This window comes from Trichogramma pretiosum, unplaced genomic scaffold (assembly GCF_000599845.2).
Source record: "Trichogramma pretiosum strain Unisexual culture from Peru unplaced genomic scaffold, Tpre_2.0 scaffold13, whole genome shotgun sequence".
NCBI classification, from domain to species: domain Eukaryota; kingdom Metazoa; phylum Arthropoda; class Insecta; order Hymenoptera; family Trichogrammatidae; genus Trichogramma; species Trichogramma pretiosum.
The window spans coordinates 113391-135324 of record NW_019641606.1 but is presented as its reverse complement, the minus strand read 5'-3'; the positions used below and the strand labels follow the sequence as shown (position 1 = coordinate 135324).

The window sequence follows — 21934 nt, the reverse complement described above, 5'->3', positions numbered from 1 at the left end:
TATCACATCGACATTGATACAAACGATAGGTTTATTATGAAAAAATGTATGAATTAAAAAATATATTTTAGAATGTGCGTTGAATAAGCTAAAAAATAATTCATCGATTTGAATTTTGGTCGGTATAAGATAAATTAAGTAACCAATCAACATTAATTAACTCACTGTCCTAAAAGTCTCATAGTTCATGGGAATCGTAGGGCCCGCGGTAAGAGTGCTTCAAGGATTTGCCGTTCGGAGGATCATTAAAATGATCAAACGTTTTTCTTTCACAGAAAACAAATACCATCGAAAAAATTTGCGACAATAATAAACGAATGCCAATGGTGAATAGTTTTTTTTTCCGAAAGAAATTTTTCAATACACTCATCGTCACTTGGTTATCAAAATGAATTTAGTTATTCATGAATGCCATTGAATCCTTCTAATTTCGAAATAATTCTAAAATTTAAATGTTAGTTGTAGAAATTTCAGACTAACTGCACTTTCGTGAGTGCTGTTTATCGAAAATAACGGTTCTATAAACAAAACGAAACATTTCTTTACACACGTGAATTTTATGTAAACGATTATTATTAATATTCATGAAATATGTATGAATGTACATTTATTTTTCAACGAAAAAGATAGGGACGCAGTGAATAGTTTTTATTTTATTTCACGCATGTATAGTTCATTATTTAATATCAATATATAGCTGGGATGCTTTTAGCATTTATATCGTGCACACGAGGCAGAAATAATTTCGCAAAATTACGCGCGAGCCATGCATTTCTTCTATGTATCTCGAAGCTTTTCGCAATTTTTGAAAAGTTTTTCCAACATTAAATTTGGTCAAATTGCTCGAAATTAACAATGGGTTAATGGTAAATTAAAATATTTCAAAATATTTTAGTATTTATTGGTTCATACAAACGTTGAAAATATTTGGCACATCTTAAACGAGCTGAAAATGATACTTTTATTGTTTCAAAAAATGTCGAGCACTTTATGCCAAATAGTCGCATCACGAGCTTTGAACGGTAGTCGCCAAGCAAATTTGATGTAAAACGGTGTTTACGATGGAATCGTAGTCGATGATCTTTTCGTAGCACTCGAGCGGCAGTCGAAAGCCCGTGAGCTCTATCAAACACTCGATCGCCCAAGCCCGGAAAAATCCTCTCGTCAGTTGCTCGCAGTGACGCATGTAAGGTTGTAAAAACGTCATTATCGTCAGGGCGTCGCTTCGCTTCGGCTCGTATCCTCTGCTCTCGAGTCTCTCGATCGTGCGCAGAGCGCTGGACACTATTTGCAATTCCACGGTACGACCGCGAACGATCGTCGAGCGGAAGCGCGCGGCGAAGCAATCCGCGCTGGGAAAGACGAAGCCGGCCAGATCGGCGCCGCGATCCAGGAGCGCGTCGATGGCGCTCGGCCGCAGGCTGCACACGGCCCATTGAAGCGGCGTCCGCCCCTCGTGGTCCGCGACGTCGAGCCGCAGCGTCAGCCGAAGCTCGTCGCAGATCTCGAAGAATCGCTCCAACGAGCCGTCGTTCGAGCCCGGCCAGCCCGTCTTGCAAATGACCAGCAGAGGCGTCGATCCCTCGGCGTCGGCCGCATCGGGATCCGCTCCGTTTCTCAGCAGCAATTCGGCCAACTCGATGTAGCCGCGGCTCAGAGCGGAGTGAAGCGGTGACCAGCCGGACGTATGGCCCTGCTCTTGACGAAGGGTCGTAGTCGCGTTCGGATCCGCGCCCCTTTCCAGCAGCAGCTCGGCCGACTCGCGGCGTCTGCCTTGCACGGCCAGGTGCAGCGCCGTGCAACCGTCGTTGTCTCGCGCGTCGATATCCAGCCGCAGGCCCATCTCGTCGATCGCGTCGAAGAACCACTTGGTCAAGCTAACGTCCGGCTCTCGGTCGCAAAGGACGTGCAGAGCAGTCCTCCCCTCGGCATTCAGCGCGTTCGGATCCGCTCGGAGTTTCAGCAGCATCCAGGCCGTCCTCGTGTTGGTGCGTCCGCGAGCCAGAGCCATGTGCAGCAGCGGCTCGGCTCGACCGCCTCGAGTATTGTCCCGGGCGTCGATCGTCAGCAGCCGCTGGCCGAACGTCATCGACAACATGGCCAACAGGTGGCCGTCGTCGAAAGTCTCGAACATCAGAGAGAGAGTCGATTGCTTCGTGTGGCGAATGTAACTTTTAGTTGGACGCGAGCTCGGATCGAAAGTGGGGTCGGCGCCGTTACTCAGCAGTAATTTCGTCACGTTCGGCAGGCTCTTGGTCACGGCCCATCGCAGCAATTGGTGCACCTTGTCCGGCTGGAATTCGTCGCGGCCTGCCTCGAGCATCATCCAGACCAATGGGACGTCGTCTCCGTGGCCGGCCATGAGAAAGACGTCCAGAGGAGTCAGTTTGTCCCTGTTCAGCAGAGTCGGCTTGGCGCCGCGACTCACCAGCAGCTCGATCATTTTCTTGTCTCCGTTCCGCGCCGCTACGTGCAGCGGCGTATCGTGCGTCTCCCACCAAGGATAATCGGGATCGTGGCCGTGATCGAGAAACTGCCGGACTTGGTCGACGAGGCCGAACACGCAGGCCGCTTGCAAATGCGTCCAGCCCGTTTTCACGTCTATGCAGTTGACGTCGAAGCGGCGGAACACCGATTGGAAAAGCTGGCGGGCCACGTCGACCAAGTAGCGCTCTGCTCGGGAATGGCCGTGGTAGTATTCGGCCAGGCGATGCAGCGCGCTGACCCGGGGAAACGGCCTCGGCTCGTTGCGGTTTACGCGATTTTCAGGATTGATCAAAATTACGGGCACGTCCTCGTAGCCGCTGGCAACTACGTAATCGATGAATAGTCGATTGACGCTTCGTGAGTTTTTCAAATCCCACGGCTTTTCTACGCAATCGTATAGAAGATAGTCGATTTCGTCGGCTCGGCAAATTTGACGGAGATTCGGACGTCGTTGGACGAGAAAACGAGTTACTCTGCGTCGCTCGTCCCTCGAGTACCAATTGACACTTTTTTCTCCGAAGAACATTCTTCTTTCGAACCCATCCACATATACGGGAGGATTGTCTGGAAGCGCCATTTCGCGCACTCGCTCACACACTAACACAGACACACTGCAGACGCACGCGCGCACGATTAGCAATAATATGAATTATTTTATTTTTTTATTATTTCAGCCACGAGAGACACGCGGTAGTTGCGCTCTATGTAAAGGTGTTCACGTTGCGTTAGACTGGCTTTAAACTGAGTAACATCTGTAGTACGTATACTCCAATTATGGGCATGTGGGCGGCGCCATCCCTACTTGGCTTTACTTTCACTTTCCCATTCTTTATACAGAATTACAGTACATGTGTACACTAAGCTACAATAGATGAGTGTGTAGCAGCTGCTTTTCACTTCTTGGATTGGATGTGTGACTGTGACACGCGACTGTGTTACAACTGGAGCGCAACGATCGTATATACGATATACTTACTGTATACTTGGAGTATACTTATCGTCAATAACGATTTTTCGACTCTTAAATTATTTTTTCGAATTAAAAAACAACTTGTTTTCGAACTGTTATCGTTTTGATTTCGTTGGATCTGTCGAGTGACGAAAAAATGTCAAAATTGAACTATCCTCGTGCATACATTGCAAAGCTATATCTATACCTATCTCTATTCTTCTATTCGACTAAACTTTTTTAAAATGCAATTCAAGCGATAGACTTTTTTTCGATAGACTTTTTTCCAAAGCACTCAATAGAATTTCCAAATTCTTTTATACATCCCCGATCGAATTCAAGCGAGAGCCAGAATACACTTTATCGATCAAAATTGCGTTGTCGTTATCGCGTATAGTTTCTGTCATACTTGCCAGATGGAGCTTAAGCCACGCGCTCGCTCGCTGTATTGCTGATCAAGCAACAAATGTGCGCGACTCTAAAACAGCTGATCGAACGCACACACACACACACACAGAGCAAGAGTTGGCGTTCGAGCCTCGAAAGCATATCTCTCTCGCCTTGTTCGTATGTATACGCAACATTGAATAGTGGTGCGTGTGAATCGAAATCGGAGTAAAAATCTCACTCGTCCGTACTTTAAACCGTCTTGGCTCGTCACTGCTCCGACGAGCGACCGCGAATTATCGCGAATCGCGAGTGTATCGCGCGGTGCACAAAGTGTGTTGAACGAGGAAACAACGCGACGCGATGCACCGCGACACAAGAAGAACGTAGCAACCTTTCGACGATTACGCATGCAGAACAGGCCGGGGCCTGTGTGCGATCGTGTCCGTCCGTCGTCGGTATACATTGTCAATGAGTTGCGCTGATTATCTCTCTCTCTCTCTCTCTCTCCAACGAGTGTAACCTTGTCCTTGCGCGGAAGATAGTGCCTGTGTGTGGCAACGACGACTGCAATAAGTTCATTAGACAGGCACGCGCGTGTGTTCGTTTGCGCTTGTCCAAGGGGTTTCTCGAGTCTTATCACAAAGAGAGACACTGAAACTTTTTCGCGTCTTGCCTCCGCGACTCTCGTCGAGTCGTGCCATCGTCATCCGTGCGTTCGATAGTTGCAGTATATTGCGAGAATTTCGCACGCGCTCGTCGTCGTCGTCGTTGTGTCGTCTAGCCGATATAGATTATAGTCGTATGCAGGCCAAACGAGACGAAACAGCTGTACGAATCAAGAGGAAGGAAGAGACGGACATCTGACAGCTCGACAGACAACGAGGTACGTGTCTTTCATTTACAAGTACGTAATGATCATCGGTAGAAAATTCCATTGCGCGATGATGGTGTTTGTGCGTCGTATGCGATTCGTCGAGAAAAAAACAAATTGACGTCGCTGCGACGTTGCATTATAGGCTGCTGCTACTACTACTGTGTAGCGCGCGCTGTGCATCAACCCGCCCACGTGTTGTTTTGATCCGCGCGACGACGACGACGCGACATGTATAAAGCTGCGCGACTTTGGAAACTTGCCATATCCTTTTTAACATTATGAGCATTGGCATTCGCGAAGAAAACTCGGGAGAGAAATTTCTTATGCACGGACAAAAGTTTTTCCTCGCGATCGATTTTCCGTGGTGCCTCGCGTTGAGCTTTTTTTTTTTTTTTTTAATGTACACGGTTTATACGTAAGTGTATACACACGCTCTAAATATCTCTAGTGGATGAAATTGTGCACGCGTCCTTGATAATCGCCAGTGGCCTTGCTGCTTTTGCGCACTTTTTTCTCCTCCGCCGACGCGACGAGCGTCTCATAGGTTAGAGTTCCTCCGCACTGTTGTCGTCGTTTATATTTTATATGAACCGCGCGCTAGGGAGAGAGAGCTTGCGAAAGCTCGCAACACTGCAGACGCGTTCACACAGTCCGAGAGCTCGTGCATTTTTTTTATTGAAAATCCATTCGCCATTCGTTCTATTGTTACAACTTAATTGTTAATTTGTTCTAATTTCATTTATTCGAAATTCCGCTTGAACATTTTATCGACTGAGCAATTTCTTCTCTATCTCTCTTTATTTATTTAACCAATCGAGATTAGTCATTACTTCGATATTTGTGACATTTGTAAGTACAACGCGAGTTATTTAACGCGAAATCTCCGAGTTTTTCAAGAAACAAATTAATGTTTGATTTGCACTTCTCTGCCATTATCTCTGGCAGTCGGCATTCTACGATAAATGAATGAAATAGTTGCATTATTTATTCGTCACCGGTGGCAGCAGCAGCCTTGAAAATCATTACCAAAGAACGCGTGCGTGTGTATCGACGCAATTTTTTTACCTCCGTATCTTTCGCGCGTGCACGTTTCGGGATACCTATAAACAAAATACGAGCTCTGAGCTTCGTATTTTTTTTTCCTTCGCGTGAATAGGGAATATTGTATACCGGGCGTACGTAAATAGTGCTGTTTGTTTTTTTTTTTACTTTAAACACACCGATGTCGTTGTATGTGACAACTTGTGACAATTTTTTTTTATTAATTTTTGGAAAAAAACCAAAACTTTTGCGCATGATGATCGACAGTGATGCTGATTGTTTGGCAAGGAGCCGCTCGGCGTGGCCTCTGCTGCAATGGCCAGAGTCGAATCGGCTCCACCACGCAGAAATATCAATATCAACAACGCGATCAGCGCGATGAGCAGCAACAGCAGCAGCAGCAGCATCAGAAGCAGCATCCAGGCGGCAACAATAAGACAACGACAATCACCAGGGAGCCCGTTATCGCCAAAAAGCTCGAGCGTCCGAAGCTTTCAGAAGACCGGTAAGTTTTTTTAATGAACGATTTTCCATTGCAATAATATTATGGCTTCTGTCTGTATAGTTCATTCTCGTTTAGACGAGCTAAAAATAGTCTAGGGGGCAATTTCCCAACGAGCTCGATAAATTGTGATTGACTCCTCGAGCCTTCGATCGTAGGAAAAATGTTCACGGTTAAGAGGGAGTCGCTCTTATTATACACTGTACCTACATACGCACTCTTGCGTCGATCAGGATGCCCTACCGCAATTATATTCCACGTTTATATCGAGCGACGAATCCCCCTGAGTGCATAAACGAACTTCGCGCGACAATGTCTGCCCTAGGCTAGATGAGATAGAAAAACAAGTAAATCATTTTGTTGCTTCGATTATAGCTAGGATCACATCTATGTCATTGCGAAATTCCTTTACTGCTCGCGAAAAATATTTTTTCTCCGATTACAGGCATTTTTTCACATCTCTATTTTAAATCGATTTCCGCATTTGTGGGTAAAAAAAAATTGTTTTTCGACTTCTGTTTATAAGTTTTGATTCAAAGTCGAATTACACCTGCTAGCGAAAATTTTCCATTCGACACTCGTGACATGGTTTCTCGAACACGCTCGAAAAGTGTCGACCGAATGAATTCGGCACTTGATTCGTATAATAACATATAATTCGCTATCGCAAAAAAGTTCACGTGACAAAACTTTTTTTCGCATCTGCACAGAATTCGATACGGACGTTTCTGCATTTTGTCACACACTCGCTGCACTCGCCACCGGAGATTAGCTACTTCTCGGAGAAATACTAAACCAACAAAGATTCGTTTCCATGCGAGATGCATTTCTAATATGGGCTGAGTTTCATCAAATTTTTCGGAAAAAAATTGAGACGAAAAAAAGCTGCATCAAGTCAAAATTATGAATACGGCATAAAGCTCTCATATGCTAGTCCATTACATTGTTCGAGCGTAAAAAAGACAAACAATACCTCCGACAATTGGACAACTATATGGACCGACTATTAATCATTTAAAATTTGCCTAATCTTCGTTACCATTTTTTTCTTTCAACGATCCGCACGTACGAGATCGAGCCATATAGACGAGCGCGATGGTATAATGAGCTGCATGAGTCCAGGGTCCGATCATACGCGATACACGTGTATCCGCGTTGGCAATTATGCCTATACGTACGATGATGATACATCCATCGTTAGGGGGAGAGCGATTAATTCATTTGAATGAAATGTTTAACCTGTGTGTGTGTGTAGTAGTGTGCCTCGATCACTGCAATAATATACCTTCATAAAGCTTCTCTCTCTCTCTCTCTTTTTTCTCTCTGTCGTCGGGCATGCCGATGCGTGCAGCGCACACACAGGCCGATACAAACAAGATCTGTATATAACTATATACTTATATTATAGCTGCGCGGACTCGCTCACACACAGTCATATTACAAACGTACCCTCTCTCGAGTTTCTTTCGGGCTCTCGTTGTCGATGTGTGTGTACGTGTCTCTTGCAATAATTAGAGCGGTCCACCCGCGGCAGTCGTGAGTTAACGCATAGCCGGAGCAGCGCGCGGAGCTCGCATCGTCGTATGCTCGAGCAAAGTGTTATAGCTGGCGTGCGCTGTCCGCCGCGTGTTCGCTCTGAAATATAAATCGTATTCTTGTACTTCTACTTCGTCGTCTCGATTCTCGCTGCTGCGGCTGCTGCTCCGAGATATATAACGCAGCCTCTTGTGTCCTTTTACTTTTACTTTTCGTCCGTGTGTCTGGTGTCGGTGTGTGTGTGAGTGAGTGCGGAGCAATTTCGTCGCTCTGCGCCTATATAGTGTATATAATACCCAACAACTAGTTGTCTCTCACTCTGTGGCATTTATAGTGACTCGCTTTTATAAAATCCGTCCCCACTTTGTGTGTGCGTATACCGGCTGCCGGATTTATTATAAATACGGTATACGAATTGCCGATTTATTCTTGGAAAAACTGGCTTTAACTCCTTTTTTTTTCGTGTCCACTTCTGTTATTCATTCTCGCTTATTCGTATTGAAGTGCGCGCGCTTTATACGGGGAAGGAATTACAAATTTGTTTTTCGTTTTATTTTCGTTGCGTTCGGTAAAAAAAATTAATAAATTTTTGTGAACCGTGTGTTTGTGAAGCAAACAAAAAAATTACTCGTAGAAGATAGTTTTCTGTGCACGTTTCAATAACTTTCGAGATTCTTGTGTCTGTGTGTCTGTGCTGTGTACTGTGCCCCGAGTGAGTGTACGACTACTAACTTGTGTCAGCGAGCCGATCAGCTGATTGCGCCGTGGACTCGTGCGGCTCGCGAACGAAGGTGAGTTTTACGTTACATATACGCGAGAATCATCGTCGCTTTTGTTCGACCGATAGAAGCAGGATGAAAAATGCGATCGTGGCGTCTTTGTATAATTTTGCAAAGTGTCCTTATCTCTTTCCTGTGCAGCGATCGGTATACTTCGATATCGATGATGCTCATGTATACCAAGTTTCGCGATATTTATCTAAGAAAAAAAACATTTCAAGTGGTTTTTCCAATTTAAAAACATATTTTCGTTTGTCAAAATAAGACAATATATGCGTAAGAACTGCATTCGTGGTTTGACCTAACCAAATAAACGTACAAATTCGTTGATTTGTTTTTTTTGTAAATGAAAAAAGCTAGCCTTACTAATGAGACATTACATAGATACGAAAAAATAGCGACACGATCATCGACCAGCGATATGTCACGTGCGAATCTACGTCACATACTCGAGTGTCTGCGATGGTATTTCATTTTATTCATTTTTTATTTTAACACAAGACCAATTCTCACCGGATCATGCGGACGAATCGTGAATGTGTATACCTGCGACAATTCTTCGATAGAATCTAAGAAAACCCATTGCAAAAAAATTGAAAAAATATCGTTACATGCGAGCTTATCAAGCTCGGCGTAAACATTTGGAGTACGCGAATGACGTGTGCTCGGGTATTTTTTTAAGCGTTGATTGCAGAGTTCGATTTGTTTATTCGGTCAGATGCTTACAACTTACAGCGATGATTTGTTTGTTGTTGTTTTTTTGGAACGATTGAAAATCAGTTTTTAGCGAATTTTGTGCGACAGAATTTACATACCTTCTAAAAGCGACATGGGATTGGACAAGGGTATGGCTATTTTTCTTGTGGGTAATGTACTAATAAAATGAACTTATCTAAGAAAAGTTGATTCTCTATAGGAGTAGAATCGATTCTAAAAAGGATATGACTTTGTAAATGCAACTATATTATCGTTGCCATAGGTTCTAGACCGGAAATTAATATTCCAGTGAATTATCGAACATTGAGCCGTTGGGGCTCGACCAACTACCCAATTGATCTTTTAATTGCTTAAAGTTTTTAATTTTCTCCTAATCTCCATCACTCCAAGTATGGATTGAATTAATTATATAACGAACAACTATACACACGGTAGTTATGTATATGGGCTAAATCATAATACTTGTGATAATCCAAAAATTTAAATTTCAACCAAGTATGTTCGCTGTTGCAAAAAAAAAACTTAGATTTAATGAAGATTTAATGTAAAAGTGGATCTTACAATTAAAGTAACCGATATTCTATTTTAAATTGTTAGTATTTCTTCATAAAATTTTTGTTAAAAAATAGTGTATAAACAGTGATTTAAACTCCATAAAACATTAAAACCAATCAAAAATATTTAATTCTATAATGTATAAATTATAAGCATTTTGACTGAAAATGACTGCTTTGATGTTGTTTATTTTCGGGTTAATTGCCTTTAATATCCATGAAAATTCAATGACTATTATAGCTATCCCACACCGATAGATGGCGAGTACCTTTATTTGTAAATCTGCAAGTGGCAAAGTGAAAATAATTGCGTAAATCAAAACCCGATTTATTAAGTTATTAAGTACTTGTGAATACATAATATATATGTTCATGAATAACAATAAGCACTGCAATCGTTAATTTAATGTACAATTTTTTTTTTTTTTTTGGTAAAAGATCACCGAATCAGTGCCAAAAAATTCCGATTATAAGTTCAGCCGCTACCGCAAGATGGCGAGTACTTGTACTTGTAAATCTGCAAACTAAAAAGTAAAAATAGTCTTACATAAGCCATGATTTACTTCATATATGTTTAACCATTGATGTCCAGTTTATCGGAAAATAACTTCATTTCCATTTAAATTTTCGGCAATATTAGCTGCTTACCTATGATTTACTCAATATACGCATCCACCATCGAAGGACACGTGCGTAACGCGAGAGAATTCTCGCTCTCTGCGCCACCCGAGAGTGTGCCGTGCCGCGCAGTGCAGATAAATCGGCTCGCAATCAGTAACGATCGACCGCCTCGTAATAAGTCACACACAGTTTGAAAGAGCGTCGATATAGTTTTTTTTTCTTATACATGCTATATAGTGCACACGGCACACGCTCGTGTGTCCCTCCTCCCTACCCTCTTTCTTTCTTCTCTCTCTCTCTCTCTCTCTCACTCGATATGTCTCTTGGTTTTTAACGCACGCGTGCACCACACACACACACACACACCGACTTGTGCGTACTATACAGCACACAGGTGCAACAATCATCGCGAATTTCGTCAGCGTCCAGTCTTTTGCGAATAGCGCCTCGGAAAGAGCTGGCGACGTCGCTTGAGCTCGAGCTCGTTCGAGAAAACAGCCCAGCCATAATATATAGGAACGACCTCTCGAGTGACTTTTGCCGCAGTGTGTGTGATTCCTGTTGTATGCGTGCGTCCGTGTATAATGTGCATCCGCGGTGTATAATGTGCGAGAGTGCCTGACAGCAGCATCGCTTTTATTTTTCTTTCTCGTTCTTTCCTGCAAGCCAGAGAAGTGTTAATTTCTTTTCTTTTTTTTTTAATATTGTGCATCGAGTCGGCCCACACTAGTTAAAGCCGCATGTCAGAACTGGATAGCGACGGAGACTCGTTTCTTTTATCGGAGGGAGAGAAAATAAGAAGAATCGTCGTTAAGCATACGAGTGTCGACGACGACTGCAACAGGTAAATCGACGCGTGTGCGATGATAATAATATCCTTCGTCATTCTCGAAGAATGAGGCCTCGATACGAGAGGCGGACATACATATAGGTATAATGAGCTTCGAAAGCTTCTTTACCCGCACCGCTTATATTCATTGATTGAGTGCCATTTAGTCGTCTGAATTTATAATAAAGAGGCGCTTTTATATACCGGCAAGAAAACGTATTAATGAAATTCATCAGCGAGCTTGCGCTCACGCGACGCTGAAAATCGTCGCGAGATCGGTCGAGCGAGATATCGTCGTCGTCATCGTGTAATTCTTCGTTATAAATAGAGCCCACAGTCTATCGTCCTCCGAACGTTGCGCGAATCCGCACGCCCAAAATCTGCTCTATACAGAGAGACCCGCAGCGAATGCAACATCTCTATAATACAGTCGATGAAGAAGTCAGTGCTCCGTAACCGAGTATCGATGTCAAGATTTCGGGCCGAGAGAGAGAGAGAGAGAGAGAGCTTGCGCCGATGTGTGTGCGACTGTGAGTGGGATATATATATGTACACTAAAGCACGCCGTGTGCTGACATTGGCACTGTGGCGGCTACGACGGCCACGTGCGAAGCGACGCGCGGCAACGACCCAATGATACCCGCAGCGGTCAACAAAATTTCTGTTTTTCCTTTTTGCTCGCAAGCTCGCTCGCTGTCTTTCGCTAAATTTATACTCGCGCTGCTCTTTGAGAAAAGCTGCTGTTGACTCGCCACACCGCGCGAACATATTTACGTAATTATTATTATATGTGATTTGTGTCGAAAAAGCTCAACTTGCGAGCCTTCGATCCAAACGCTCGTTTGTACGGGTGCGTCCTGTACGAAACAAAAAGAAGTCACGAAAAACATTTTTCGGGCGGAGCTTTTCCGCTTTCATTCATAGCTCTGACGCACGTGACTCCAATTTTTCTTCGATTCGCGTAAATTTTGACGCGCATACACAGTCCGCCCGCGTCTTTATTCGATTGTATCGACGACGCAACCGCGTGACCGAGCAGTTTTGCGGACAGCACGCGAGGCAAAAATGCACCTCGTCATCGCGTAGGAACTTGAGACATTTTTTAATTCTTAAAAAATCCCCCGCTAAGCTTGTTGTTATTTTTCCGTAACTCGTTTGTACTGGTAAGGTATCGGTCAGATCGATTATATAGATATCGAGAATTATTTAATTTTCCTCATTTAATTTTGTCATCGGTACTCGTGCTGTAGAAAATATTCGTTCACCGATCGTCTTACCCTCTTAACAGCTCCGTCTAAGAGTCAATAAAAACATCCGAGCCCATTCGTCGTCGGCGTTAAAATGCTGATGATTTCTCGTCAAAATCTAACGGCCCATTGTTGTTAAAATTATCCTCAATGATATATCGCACTAAAGTTGACGCGCGGCCAAAATCTCGATTTGATTGAGAGCTGCTGCAGGGTCTTTTGATATTTTTAACGACCAAGGTTCGTTTCGGCTAGCGCAGTGCTTCACCTGTATAATATTAATGGTCATTAATGATACACAAGTTGATGTCAACGATGCTAAACACCATGATGATTCTTGAACGTATAGAATAAAATTCCCCAGTCGTTTCGAGCATACATAGTTTCATAAAATATCCAACATTCTTGCTCCGAGTCGAGATTTAGTGAAAGTATACGACCGGTATCTGTTTTACAAAGTTATGCATATTAGAAAAAAAAAAAAAAAAAATTAAAAGGCATAGGTAGAAAAAAACGTGCCAGACGAGGTCGCACACACACATACAACACACTTGTAAAACGTCGTCGTCTGTCGCTCTCAGCTGCTTAGCTGCTCTCTCTCTCTCTCTTACTTAAGCTCTCTCATTGGCTCTAGACGTGGGCGTCTGGTGTCGAACAGCTACGCCATTGGCGCCGCTAAGGAGGCTCGACTCCGCGACCACCACCGCCACCGACGTCGACGACGAAAGCAAAATTTAATCTTGAAAATCCTATACGTATCTAAGTTATGCCGCGACGACGACAACGTCGACGACGATGTCTTATCTATGACTCGTGGTTAGGTCGCTATACAGACTGTAGCTCAATAATCGCGCTTGTTTTTACGAGCCTTACTTCGACGAGTGTCCGATTACGATCGCTGTAATAACGCGACGATCGTTTAATTGATTTTGCACGATGTAGACTATAGCGTGTACTGCAATTTTCAATCGATCGCAGCGAAAGAAAAATATTACTCAGTTCTCTTCCTCTAGAACCGACCGCTATTCCCGAGAAACGTAAACGACTCGGGGATTTAATCGAGCGTATAATGATTGCGCCCGGCTATTTTAGCCAACGCACTGATTTTCTTTGCCTATGTTCGAGTTGTTCGTGGCTAAAATATCATTTTAATTACGGATCGCCTCTAAGCGAGAAAGACGCGATAATGAATGTGGAAGTGAAAAAAAAATATACATGTATATAAACCTCACGGAACACCAGTGACGAGAGAGCAGCTCCGACAAATAAGTTCTCTCCGCTTTTTTTTTTGTATTAATGCTGTTATCAGCGATTAGTTGGACGCTCGTGTCACGCCGCAACGTCAATTGATTTATTAACGAGGCACTTCGTCGTAGCACATACTCACACATTGTACACTGCGTTATTGATTGATTCGCACGCGATTGTTGCATGCCAGTAATGCGAACGTCGAATAGCTCGCAAATCTTGTGTGTTATTTGTCGAAAAAGAAATCAACGCTTTTACGCCTGCCGTAAACATCAACATCAGCGATGCCATGCGAGAATATTAATGAGTTAATTATAATTCGAGCTTTAGAATTCACAGATGTTTTTTTTTCTTATCGTCTGCAATAATTATGTAATGTTATATGTATTGCAGATATAAGGGTTCTTGTTATTCGTAGTATTGTTATCGGAAATATAAAAATAAGTTGTTGCATACATTTCATCTCGTACTAGATACACACTTTTTAGCATAAAAAATGTCATACACTTTACGGTCAGTAAAAATTGAAATATATTCTTTGCTAACTGGATGAAAGTATAAGGCATTATTTTCGCAATACCGCGCAATGTCCACTACTACTATAATACAACTTGCGCGTTACGTGCCGCACGCCGCGTTCGTTTGTATTTTTCCTTCGTTGCAAATTTACAGGCGCCCGAGTTCGACGAGAACTGTCAGCTGTCGCTTTGGAGAAAAAAATTCCTCGAATCGAACGTAACTTGTGCCCATCAGCGAACCCTTTACTTTCGCGTGTCCGATAATTTGTACATAATGATCGAAAGTCTCTTCTTTCGAACAGTTGAAGCAGGTCGATTCGAATAGCTGCCGGTGTAACACATATATATATTCTTGGCACATACACTGACACATACTCTCAGTTTCATTATTGCATAGTCGTCGGTAATGCAGGTAATGGTACTTTTTTGCCGCGCGAGAACGATTTATCGCGAGCTGTCATCGCGATCGCGACCATCGTCGCAGGTCGCATTATGTACCGCGCGCACACACAGGCGCTACTCTACTCGGGGCTTGAGGCGAGTCTAGTTAGATGTCGGTGCGGTGCGAGCCGACGAATTTTCACGAATGACAATTATGAATAGTTCTGCCGAATGAATGTGAGCGCGTTAAAAAAGTTTGAAACGAAATCACAACTTTTTTTATGGTGAAACGGAATTTAACGTTTCTTGGTCAATTTTAATGAATTTAAAACTATTTAGAAGGCGTACATAATTTGAAAAGATAAATAACCCCATTAATTAACTTTTTTGGCGATTTTCTGTAACAATCATGTTACAAATGTTAAAAGCATTTCAGAAGAATTTAAAATAATCATTTAATTGTTTCACCTATAGTTAAGACCAGTTTCGACAAATTTGAATATGATGATACCGCTTTGTACATCCACCACTATATGGCGAGTACCTTTATCTGTAAATCTGCAAGCGGAAAAGTAAGAATAATGTTATAAGTCGAAATTAACATCTGAAATATGAAATGTTATGACGTTGTTGTGCCTTAATATAAAATTACAAGTGATTTATTTTTTATTACATAGTCATAACTGAATTAGCATGAAGCATTAATTTCTATTAGAAAAAATATTCATCGAGAAAATCCAGGTACTTTATAAGCTTGCTACTTTACAAGGAAACATAAAAGCCAAAATCGAATCAAGTATAATTTTAGCAAACAACAATTGATTCACATCATTTCCACAAAATGATAACTAATATTTCCAAAAATGTTGTGATTGGATTCGGGAGCAATCGCCTCATCCGTTGATTATTTTACATCTAAGGAAATCTAAAACTATCGAAAATTACAAATCAAATGCGATTACAAAAATTTAAAGGATATTCGTTGACATTTTACAAAAGCCCTGAGAATGTTTTGACGATGAAATTAATGGTGACTAATTTTTTTTATCTCTATATATCAAACCGTAAATAAAAACCTTTATAGGGCACAGTTAATAGTTGTTCCCGTGAAATTCGTACAATCGAGGTCCTAGTATGCTAGAAAATTATGCGCAACCACTATTTTAAAAATGATCATCCTACTTGGAGACTTCGCCACAAGATGGTGCGTATTATAATCTGTAAATCTGCAAGTGGCAAAGTGAAAATATTTGTAAAACTCATGGCAAAAAATGCACAGTACCCATAAACTTTAAGTTTCGACGCTAAATATCTTTATTAAAAAAACGTGGAACTTGATATGTCCAAAAAATTTTGAAAAATGTTTCACTTCGCTAAAATATGCCCAGTTAAAATACCCCCCTCCCCCAAGAAACTTTTTCGTTGGTCAAAACTTATCTATAAAATTTTCCGGGGTGACCTACTACAAAGTACTTATATCTTATCATTGTTAATTAAATTAATTTAATTGATCACAGTCAACTATTGTACTTTGAATTGTATTAATTATAAAAATTTCCTATCTCTCAAGTACGTGCATTAATTAGAGCTGCCTATTTTAAGTTTGACTGCTTCCAATTGTAATAGCTAACACCTGCGCGCTCGAGTCTTTTTTCATCTTATTCAACTGCCTTGTCGGCGATAATTTATATTTTTACACGCTGTAAACCAGGAGTATATAAATTTTGTCGCGAGCACTAAAAAAAAAAAAAAAAAAAATCAATGAATAAATCGATCGTATTTTTCCATTTTTTACGCGTGCTCGTAAATCTTGTGCGTGTGAAACTTTCAATGTGAAAAATTTTCAAGAACGCGACCAATTTGTCATTGATCTTGAACTCGGCACTATACACTTCGGGCAGAGAGAGAGAGGGAATAAAAACAGAGATGGACTCGAATTGTCATAATTGCGTCCTCGCGTCCAAAAATGCAGCTTTTTCTTAATATGTAAAATCGATTGGAACCTTGCCGGTTATAATTGTCAAGCCTTTACAAATTTAGACGCGTACTTAAAGCAAAAGCCCACCTGTGTTATTGAACATTGTAATAAGCGATGCATTGTACTTACAATTCACCTGTTGCTGTTTTTTTTTCGTCAAGTACATGTCGCACACATTATGAGTTATGCGCGATTAGATAGAATTGCGCTCGTTAAACTTGGGAGTGTTAATTCAAACGTATTAGCCAAAATATCAATATTTATCAATGTGAACTTGTGGTTCATTAATGAACGACGCAACACTATGATACACATCGTATTATATATAAACCCGCACGTTTTAAAAATAGCCTGCGGACTAAGCGATGATCACAATGATCTTTCGCACAAATGAATCAAACACGTATTATAGCATGCATACATAGCATGGTGGTATAAACCCTCCTCCGACGTGCATACGTGATTTTGCATCGAGAGAGTGAGAGACATGATATCCCTTTCGATCCGTAGCGAGCGTATATTTCATATACCGACCTATTTCCGGCTAAAAATAGTGAATAGGATAATCGGCGCGAGCTTTGGGTTGTTGGAGCATTGCGTCGCATCGTCGCATGATAAACTTTTTGCCGGCATCGGTGCACTTTTATTATTAATCGACACGTTTTAGTTGTGATTCTAAAAATAAAATCGCGCGTAATTCATTGTATTATATACGTGCGCGTCTGCACATGTACACGCGTCACCGGCGGTTCGCAGTCCTTTTCGTCATCATGAATCGTCGCGCGCACGAACCTTTTCTGCTCTTCCGCGGCGTCTGCGAAGCGTCGAGTGAATTTTATATACAGCGCGAAAAGTGTGCGATAAGGATTCTTGAAATTTTGGATTTTTAATGCTTGTTGTTGTACATACTGATTAAATAGCCGGGAATTGCACTGCTTTCAGCTGAATAAACTCGGGTAATCTACGTGGGGCTTTTTCAATATAAATCAGTCAGTTTACTTTCGAATAAAATCAGTACATTGTTAAACATAATCCTTTTAATTCATTTTCATAAATTACGCTCAAATTTGACAAACGTGTCTATGTCATACTCCTACCATATTAAGAGGTAAGCTTCTTTTGTTTTATCAGTTTTTTCGACATTTATGGTTTTGCGTAATAAATGAGCAAAAATTTTACTATTCAAGTTATCGATATACGTGTGTTAGAACTTAGAAAAAGAGCATCATCTTCGAAGTTATTAATCTTTATCTTCGAGCTAGTGACTACATAGTAAATAACTCGCTCAGGCGATCGTCGTTTAGAAGTGGAACGTTATTCAATCCAAATTTATGGACGGACGTTCGCTAATTTCTTTCGCTATATAATCTTCGATGTGCATCAATCTTTCCAAATAGTAATTACATTCTGCGAAGTGCACTTATTTACTCAAGTGTTGGAAACAAAGGCGAAATCCATCATTCGATAATTACATAAAAATAGACGCGGTGGCGAAGAAAAAAAAATTTTTGCAAAAATTTATTTTGAAGTCAATAAAAAATCGCCTAATTGGAGCAATCAGATCTTAATAGTTGAACCTGGATTGTGGGTATTTGTTCTTACTTGTGCTTGCTGTCTATTCTGATTGTACAAATGTCAATAATGTCAAGATAATGGGGATCGAGAAGAAAACGAAACCATGCTATATAAGGTTTAATAATACGAGCCTCTTCTTTCTCTAATCTGTGTCAGCGTTTCGGATTTATTACATTTTAAAAGTAAACACACCTATAGTCAGACTAATGTTGATATGCTCTTTAGCTTAATGAATTTTTATAATTTTACGATTTTACGAGGAGATCGAAAAAAGCAGCAGATAATGCATCGAAATTAACGAAGTATAGTTTCAACGCCACGATTAATTAATGATATTCTCCGAGAATAAGGTCAATTCGTCTTTTTTTTTATATATCTTCAAAAATCAACGCCCGATAAGTCATTCGTACGCATGTGAACAAGATGTTATTACATTATCTCGATTATAGTCTCGTTAAGTCACGTTTTTCTGACGAAACGTACGTGCCACCACCCATGGAGCGACACACAGCCTAACGACTCTGAGGCGTTTTTTTTTTTCAATTCGCAATAAATTTTTGTAATATTTTCATTTATTAAATTGCACGAATATATGTAGTATTTTTGTCTGATGCAACAATAGCCAATTCTTGAGGTATCCCATAGCGGTAGTAGCTGCTAGCGACGGTCAGATCCCGCGGAGCGGAGCTACACTTCTCTCACCTCTCCTCCATAGCAGCAGCTTATAAGTGTCCGCTGCCGACGTTGTAGTATACGATGCAGACACATGTGCACCATACATACATACATACATGCACACACATATGAAAGTGAAGGTGGAAGGATATACACGCGAAATTCTACGGACGGGTTGTGTGCCTCTGAATACATGTGTGTGTGTGTGTGTGCGCGCCTCGAGTCTCTCTCCTGTGCGACCAATGAGAGGCTGGATCTTCGGAGGCTCGACTCGGCTCCCAATCAACGGTTGCTGATGTAAGTATCTAGCCATATGCAGCAAACGGCACCAGGCAGTAGTAGCACACAAGTCTCGCACGTATACATATACACACATGTGTGTACGGCGCATGTGTTTTTCCAATAGCCGTAGCAGCATATAAGACGGCGAGCCCCTCTACACCAACGATCAGTTGGTATCGTGGTAGCGTTAGAGCACATTAAAGCTTCGTCGGTTACAAGTTCGGCACTTCGACCAAAATTAAAACCGAAAAAACGACAGTGTCTTTAAGCGATACGTTTGCGGTTGCCACAATTCGTCGATACACATAAAACGAGCTATAAAATAAGAATCATGCAGGTAATAAAGCGCGTGCGTAAATCGTCGACAATTTTGCCGATTTTACGCCGCGTGCGTTACGTATCACACAAATCAATTTCTACCGCTTAATTGAACAATATTCGTGCGATTATCATTATACTTAATTTGTATTCTTTTTTTTTTTTTTTTTTTTTAATTTTTTTTAACTCTATCATCTCTCGAGACTCGTGTAATTTCGTCATTCGGCTTAAAAAGTGGAATGAGCGAACTATTAAAACACATACATAGCCAATCAGGTGTACTGCTGCTGCTGCTGCTGGGGCTATAACGATCTCGACGCATCATTCTCTGCTGTGTTTATACTTTTTCATGTAAATTATTGTCTGTAAATACTGCCGGTTATCTCACAGTGAGCATCGTGTATGTAGTACGTACGAATTTAATTATATCATTAACATTTTTTTCTCTCTCGCTCGCTCGCACTCTCGATTTCAGTTGATTCTAAACACGCGCGCGTTTCTGTGTACGAGTGTATGTAGTTTGCTAATGTACCGCTGTGAATCCTTGACCCCGTAAATTATTACAATACATTACGCTGCGCTTTAAAAAAAAAAAAAGAAGGAAAAAATTCATTTTTTTATCAATAGTTGCATCTACGCGCGATGATCGTGTGTCTTTTTCAAAAATGGATCTTCGATTCTATTCGAGAGAGCTCGTTGTCGATACGGCGTGTAGAGACTGCGACTAAAACTTAATACGAAGAGAGAGAGAGAGAGAGAGAGAAAAGCGCACCTATGCGCACAGAGCGACTTGGGCGAATATTATAATCATATCTAACCGCTGCATTATACACCGAATCCCCACTATATCAAATCCGGAGTCGCGAAGAGCAAATATCAAGCCGTGATTGTGCGAGTGTGTGTGTATGTGTGTGTGTATGTGTGTGTTTATATGCGAGGCGCGCGAGGGAGGTGAGTATATTCAGTCATATACGTGTGTATTATTATTAAAGCGCGCCGATTCAGCAGTCCGATCTTCGCGAGCGCAGCGGTAGGCAGCAGGCAAAAGCGGCAGCAGTCGTCGGTCCGTGACAGCTGTCAAGTGTATTACATATATGTATAAGCGCGTTTCATTCATATATGTGCGGCTATATATCGCGAATCCGCTATCACGACGTTCCTCGTGTGGTACTCGCTCGGCGCACGAGTAGTCCTCGCTGTAAGATTGGGCTTGCCGATTCGTACGTTTTCGTTATCCTGCCTGCGCGAGCGCAGCTTCTCTATCAGGTATATATTTGACACAAACACGCAACACACACATGATTATACTTAACATTAAACGAAAGATCGATTTCGATAGTTCGAACCAATTCAATCGTTCTTCTCTCTTTTTTTTTTGTTATTAATTATGATTTTCTACATCCTGACGTACACAACCTTAACACACTTCCTCGCGCGAACCCGTGTATATAATATCGTAAAAACCGATCGCGACCGTTAATATCGTGTGTCAATACCCTAATAGCACGATACGTTTTCATAGCGTTACTGAAACGTTGAATTTGAAACCTTGGAACGTTTCAGAAAAAAGTTTAAAAAAAGTTTGTAGAACCTTCCATCAACTTTTAAATGTACGGCCCTAAATTACGTTTCTGAATGTGTACAACGCAGTAGGAACGTTCAAAAAACGTACCGTAATTCGTTATACATTAACGATCATCGCCGAATTTTACTAATCTCCGGGCGTACACAATAGCCTGCTGCATTGCAGCAGCAGCAGCACATGACGCGCCGCAGCTCGCGCTCGCGAGTTTCCAAGATCGGTATCGCGCGCATTCTGACCACTACACGCCTAAGCCTTTAGCAAGAATCGCGGACTCTGTGTGTAACGGCGGAAATATATTATTTAACGCCGTTGTTATTATAATTATCTTGTTTTTTTTTTTTTTTACAAATTGACTTTCAGGAAATTTTTCCATCGAGCGCGAAGTATTATAAAGTATGAAAGAAGAAGCGAGAAGAAATAATCGCCGCCGTTCGTGATCAGCCACGATAATATAATTTCTGCGCGCCACGAGCTTGGCTCTGTCCGTCCTACAACTAGTGCATCGTGTCTATGTGTCCGTGTATATCGTCATTACAATTATAAAATAAACGTCGCGGTATTGCATGAGAGAGAGAGAGAGAGAGAACGAGAGAACTGTATACAGTGATGAAGTGTAGTTGGTCGAACAGCAGTAGCCTAGGCTTTTGCCTCTCTCGCGCGCGGGAGGGATTATGCAACAAAATAATGTGGCATTAAAACAATGATTTTCTCGCACCAGTACTATACTTGCACGTTATACAATGTTTCGTCGGTCGGTTCGGTGTGTCCAACGTTGATTTTATCCGCGAATACCAACCTGCCACTGGGTGAGCTCAAAACGATCGAGCACGATTTCCGACTCTCGACCG

The 21934-nt window shown here is 41.8% G+C and overlaps 2 protein-coding genes across 9 annotated transcripts in view; one reads left to right on the top strand and one right to left on the bottom strand.

Moving 5' to 3' along the window:
* Positions 1-1006: 1006 nt before the first annotated feature.
* Positions 1007-3064, bottom strand: LOC111693574 (ankyrin-1-like). The gene has a single exon (XM_023458441.1). The coding sequence runs from the start codon at positions 3062-3064 to the stop codon at positions 1007-1009; it is 2058 nt and encodes a 685-aa protein (XP_023314209.1).
* Positions 3065-3945: 881 nt separating this feature from the next.
* The window catches only part of LOC106652104 (trehalase), a 30704-nt gene continuing 12715 nt past the window's right edge, over positions 3946-21934 (top strand). The window contains exons 1-2 of one of the 8 annotated variants that reach the window (XM_014370866.2): positions 3946-4709; positions 6009-6246. In XM_014370866.2, the coding sequence (XP_014226352.1) occupies positions 6011-6246 (236 nt within the window). In that variant the 5' untranslated portion in view covers positions 3946-4709; positions 6009-6010. Of the gene's footprint in view, positions 4710-6008; positions 6247-8442; positions 8571-11097; positions 11295-17673; positions 17760-18845; positions 19199-19348; positions 19521-20618; positions 20768-21934 lie in introns of those variants that run through there. The other 7 variants (XM_014370871.2, XM_014370879.2, XM_014370869.2 and 4 more) reach the window with 7 other exon arrangements.